The 6000-nt window shown below is 36.7% G+C and overlaps 1 protein-coding gene across 2 annotated transcripts in view; it reads left to right on the forward strand.

The window, feature by feature from the left end:
• Positions 1–5580, forward strand: part of LOC113121716 (melanoma receptor tyrosine-protein kinase-like) — a 43422-nt gene extending 37842 nt beyond the window's left edge. The window contains exons 24-27 of one of the 2 annotated variants that reach the window (XM_026292439.1): positions 822–919; positions 1219–1362; positions 1738–1831; positions 2048–5580. In XM_026292439.1, the coding sequence (XP_026148224.1) occupies positions 822–919; positions 1219–1362; positions 1738–1831; positions 2048–2397 (686 nt within the window). In that variant the 3' untranslated portion in view covers positions 2398–5580. Of the gene's footprint in view, positions 1–92; positions 123–821; positions 920–1218; positions 1363–1737; positions 1832–2047 lie in introns of those variants that run through there. The other variant, XM_026292440.1, reaches the window with a different exon arrangement.
• The last annotated feature ends 420 nt before the right edge of the window (positions 5581–6000 follow it).

A 6000-nucleotide genomic window follows, 5' to 3' on the forward strand; every position in this document is an offset into this window, starting at 1 on the left:
TACTATGAGGTCTTTGAGGTATGAAGGAGCTTGATTATGAAGGGATTTGTATGTGAGAAGAAGGATTTTAAATTCTATTCTATATTTTACAGGGAGCCAATGAAGAGAAGCCAATATAGGAGATTTATGTGTGAGTTAAAGGACATGTCCTGGTCAAAAATAACTCCAAGGTTTTTTACAGTAGTGCTAGAGGCCAGGGTTATGCCATCTAGAGCAGCTATAATTTGAGAAAAGTTATTTCTGAGATTGTTTGGCCCAAATATAATGACTTCTGTTTTCTCTGAGTTTAAAAGTAGAAAGTTACTGGTCATCCAGGCCTTGATGTCAGTTAGACATTAGACATTAGTTTTGTACAAGAGAGATTTCAATTTCCTTTATTAATGTGTTTGCAAAAAAAATATTCTATGTTTCTGTTTTGTCACCATAGAGTATTAAGTGAAAAATGACAGCAAGTGACAGTTTTATTTTTTCCAAATTAAATCTGCCACACATAAAGTGTAGAAGATGTGGAGGGGTTTAAATACTTTCTGTAGTTACTTCCAAATTTGAGTGCAAGCAATCATCATAAATGTCAATGTAAGGATTGAGTCAAAGAAAAAGTCAAATCACTGAAGTGAGTAGGATTCATGAATACCTGAACTAAATTTCATGACCATTCATCCAGTAGCCTTCATGTTGCTTCAGTGTGGACCAACATGGCCAACCATTCAGTGAGTTTGCCAACATGACTAGAGAGGCTCTTTTTTACCACTTTCCCACAATGGGACTGGGGTCCTGTTGAGTGAATGTTCATGCCAATGAGTCCCTTTGTTGCTCTGCAGGTTGGATGATTGACCCGTCCAGTCGTCCCAAGTTCAGGGAGCTGATAGCTGAGTTCACCAAAATGGCCAGAGACCCATCCAGATACCTTGTCATACAGGTAAGTGTGTATAAGTTAATTCCAGTCTTTATTTATGGACTTATCTGGTTTCTAATAATTTCAGCTATTATTTTTTTGATTATTTTGTCTTTATTATTTTAGTTTATTTCTTTTTTTTTACTCAGTGTTGTATAAATATTTAAATAAATTCTTTGCAGTTTTGAATGTCACATGCACATAATTTTCTACAAATAATAATGTAACTTGGGTTAAACTAGGTGAAAATAAAATATATTTCTGAGCCGGCAATTAATTTTATGCCCATTATGTTGAACATAATCTGACCTGACACGTCTCAGGGTGACCTCCCCAGTCCATCAGATAGAAGGTTTTACTCTCGTCTGCTGAGCTCTGATGACATGGAGGATGTGGTCGATGCTGAAGAGTACTTGTTACCCTCCAAAGGACTGGGAAACCATGACAACCATCCTTGCAATGCCACGGTAAAAACACACACTTCCCTTAAATTTACAGCTTTTTACTTTCAAGGCCCTGAAAATTTCTTGATTCTTATTCCTTCAACGATTTCTACCAAAGTTGGAAATGTTTTAGTTATTTCCCAGGAGAGTTATTTCCATGTTTGTGTTTTTCTCTAAGCTTTTCCCTCTGGTTTGAAGTGGGAAATGATTAGTTGGGAAAGGGATTACAGGTATTTCCATTTAACAATCAAGAGCTAGGCCAGTCTGTCTGTAGTGTAGTGGGTCAGGCTGTCTCAGCTCTCATTTCACCTGAACTACGTGCTTGTAAACACAAACCAAATACTTTTTACACATTATATATTTTAATTACATTTTACTGCATCTCCCTTTTTCACTAAGAATGGTCATCCAGCAAGAGAGAACAGCATTGCTCTGCGATATATCACTGATCCGACTCACAATGCACTGGTTAAAGAAGACTTCACCGGACATGGTACAAATCTGTTTGGTTTATTCAAATTAAAGTTAATACCTGACAAAACAATGACCTGCAAATTACTACTGTTCAGTTATTTGATTAAAAAATGTGCATAGCCGTAAAATTAATGATTTAGGCAACATTACATCCTCTAAGTATCCTTTGACATAAAATACAAATTTTAACAATAAAAAAATAATCAAAATATTTTCTTCTTCCTGTCTTTTCCAGAGTACATGAACCAGAGTCTGAGTGAAACCAGCTGCAGCAGCAGGTTGCCAGAGGTTTTGAATCCCAACTATGAGGACCTGAGCATGGCCTGGGGTGCCACTTTGTTCCCCCCCTCCCCACCAGATGATCTGAAGCCCTCTCATCACGTTTTCAAGGGGCCAGAATACCTGAACACTGCACAAAGCTCGCTTCCCCTCACCACTAAAGAAAGCCTCGACAACCTGGACTACCAGGCCGACTTCCTCCCACGTGCCACTACTGCTTTAACCAGGATTGGTGTTTTCCTCCCAGCAGCAGAGAACCCTGAGTACCTGGGCCTGGGGACTGCACTGAATGCTCCTGTCCGCTAGTAGGCAGCAACATTCAAACCCTTTGACCTGAAGCTGTGGGCTTTTGTGGACACTGTTGTGTCAGGCTTGTGGCAGTATTTAATTTAGCTGTTTATTGTCAGGTTTTCCATGAGAGCCATTCAGTCTGCACCTACAGTGCAGCCGAATCTGGTGGGAACAGATGAGAACAGTGGGAAAATAAACAATCAGCAGCTACTGTTGATGTGGAGTTTTCTCAACAAAACTCAGAAACACACTTTTTTTCTCGACAGCAATGTTGTCTTCCCACAACGATGCTGTGGGAAGACCCAGACTTAAGTGACATGATGGACACAATCTATGACACACAAAAACCATTATATTCCAGCATTATTTTCAATTTTACATTCACTTAATGCCTTCCTCATCAGCCTTTACATTATTTTCATGGGTGATAAAAAAAAATGGGAGCAGAGTGAAAGAAAAATTAAGAATAATTATTATTATAAAAAGTGACATATTTGTGCAATAATTAAAATTTGATCATAGTCTTGATAATAACATAGACCATAGGGGGACAATGTTCACGAGCACTGGGGCTCCATAAGGTCCTCGGTGTGGAGGTTCTGCAGCTGTTTCTGCAGGTTTCAATAAAAATCAATTGCACCTAAAACTGGAGGTGAGTTTCAGTAGAAGACACTTTAAAATACTTCCTTAAGCTTTGTATTGTTGCCATTATGACAACAATCTTGTTATAATGGGAAAGTTTTATTTTAATAACAAGCTTAATGAGACACTTCCCATGTTGATTTGTTTTCTCTGTAACGTTAAGCATTTATAAGTAGTATATATACATTGAATAAATGGTTTATAACATGCTACAAAGTAGATGTAATCAGCTATAAAGTAGCCTATAGAACATTAAAGTGTTGATTAATTTAATTTTTTTTCTAATTTCACTGAAGACTCTACAGATGTATTTTACTAGATTGTCCAGCATTTTTTTTTCCCATTGATGTCCCCCTTGATGGGTGTCCACAGGAGGAGTTTGTCATAACATATATATTAATTTAAGAGCTGGACCCAAGTTTGCATACAAAAGAACTTTATTGACACACACAACAAAAGAAGATAACTTGAACTGAGATATTTACTGGGCAAGGATCAGGGAACAAACCATGGGGGGGACAGACAGAGTAGTACAAACAGGCAGACAATAATCCAGAAACCACAGGGAGGCAGGTGACTAATATTTTAACTGGGTAACAGGAATTCGGGAAACATGAAGGGGCAGGTGAGAACATAAGTTGGGATCCAGAATCAGGATTCTTGGGAACCAGGAGGAGACTGTGGAAACTTAGGTGAGTGTAGCAGCAGACTCAGGGGACAGGAACCCGCAGGAGCAATTGTAGACAAGCACAGTGATCATGAAACATGCAGGGCCCAAAGAACAAGGAACACAGGGAATGGCAAGATGACATATCCACCCCAGCAGCAGTACAGTCCGGCAGCTAGGTGAAGTGGAGGGCTGGCTTTGATGCCTAATGAGCATCAGGTGTGGCTCATCACCTAGTTGCCCAGGACAACACACACACACACACACACACACAGGGAGAGGAGAAACTAGGAACAAGAGCAAACACAGTTGAAAACAATCCTTAACAAACAGTTAAGTGAACATAAAGCTACAGAGAACTAACTACAAGGAACACAGGAAATAACACAAAATAAGAGTCTAACAGGAAGCAGAGACATGAATGCTGACGGAGTTGTTATCAAATGTATTACAACACAATTAGAGTTGCTTAAACTACATTGTAGAGTTTATTTTAACATATAAATCAAATGTCTACACAATACTTATAAATGCTAAAGTTTTTTTTCTGGTTAGGAGATACCAAATTATCACTTTTTAAATTGGTGTGTTAACTAATGTGTTTTCCTTAAATTATAAAACAGCCAATATTCTGCATAATAGCTTAAAGCTTTAACTATTTTTTTGTTTTAAGTCCTTACGTACTTTTAAAGTGCATAAGTGTTTCCCTAAAGTGTTAGGGAATCTTCAAAACTAAGCTCTTTTTTAACATTTGGTCCATGGAAGGTAATGGCTACATTTTTCTATGCTGTGGACATTTTTAAGTTTCTCATTTCTAAGTTTGTCCTTAGTGCGTTTTTGTTTTTTTTTTTGTTTTTCTGCTGGCTGATACACATTGAGAGCCAGAGTTTGTGATTTGTCATGTACATATTGTAAAAGTAGATGCGTCCCCATCCACTATCCTGACTTTGGCTGGATGAGCAGCATTTGAGTCAGGTAGTTGCACTCTGGACTAACGATGTAAAAATTCATGTTTATGTTAATGTGGTAAATGAATAATGTGCTTAAAACATACACAAGTATTTTATTCTGTTTCCAAAAAATTAGGTTTACAGGCCTCACTTAGAGTTTATGTCACAACTTGAAAGAATGAAAACAATTAGATTATATTATGTTTAGTTTTTTCAGTCGTACAATTGTGCAAGTTTTGATGTGTTTTTACTGAAGTGTAAAAAGGTTTGTTTTGTTGTTTACTTGACAAAAATGAGCCAAATCCTGATTTTCTGTTATTCACACTGAATCTGTAAACTGTCACTGCTTGTCAGTAGAAATCTGCAGAAGCTGAGAGAGTGTATTTGGTTGCTGCAGGTTCACTAGTGTGTTAATTATTCATAATGTTATCTCAAGATAACACATAGTGCTCAAAGCTTAAAACTACAGTCAAAATAAGGAAACCTGTTTGTTACATGGCAAAACAGGTAAATGACAAATTTCTGAAACACATGAGAACCCTGACTGAGATGAAGACAAGTTTGAAATAAAGGGACAAACACCTAGAGATTGGATTTTAGCTCTGTTTGGGCTCCTTGCAAATGATGAAATAATTACTCTCAGTCATTCGGAGGCAGCAGTCTGATTACATTACATTTAAAAAATAATGAAGTCCTCTCTCAGATAACAATGACTAAAAATATGTAGCACCACAAATATTTACCTTGTTTACTTGAGAAAATGATTTAAGTAATTTTGATAATCAGCCTAAAATACAAAGACAACCTCAACTTCACTCAGCTTCCTCAGAAAATTACACTGGAGAGTTACTTGGAATGTCTGTAAATGTTGTTTTATTGTGCAGCAATTTATCTTTAAATGTTAAATATTAAAATGTTGTGAAATTAGTTGTGAACCAACCATTTGATAGAATCACATCTTTTAGCTTTTAGTGTGCAGTTCATCTGCTAACCTTTTTATTTGACATTGAAGTTGTAGTCACTGATTTTACCCAAAAACATTTATTGTTTTCATTTTGCCATCTCTAAAAATATTTATTGAATTATTTTAAAACAACCCAGGAGAGGTTGTGCTACTTATATTTCTCAGTGTACACACATTAACAAACTTGTTTTTACCCTTCCCCTTCCATTAAAGAAAGAAAAACCGATAATTCTCACTGAAATAACTCGTAGCTGACAAAAGTGATTTACTGAAAATTAACTAATGAAAATCAGGCATTGCTTTTGAATTGTGGTTCACCAGAAAAATTAAAAAAAAAAAAAATAATGAAACTGACCTGGACAAAAATGATGGTACCCCTAGAAAAGATTGAAAAT

This window comes from Mastacembelus armatus, chromosome 20 (assembly GCF_900324485.2).
Source record: "Mastacembelus armatus chromosome 20, fMasArm1.2, whole genome shotgun sequence".
Lineage (NCBI taxonomy): Eukaryota > Metazoa > Chordata > Actinopteri > Synbranchiformes > Mastacembelidae > Mastacembelus > Mastacembelus armatus.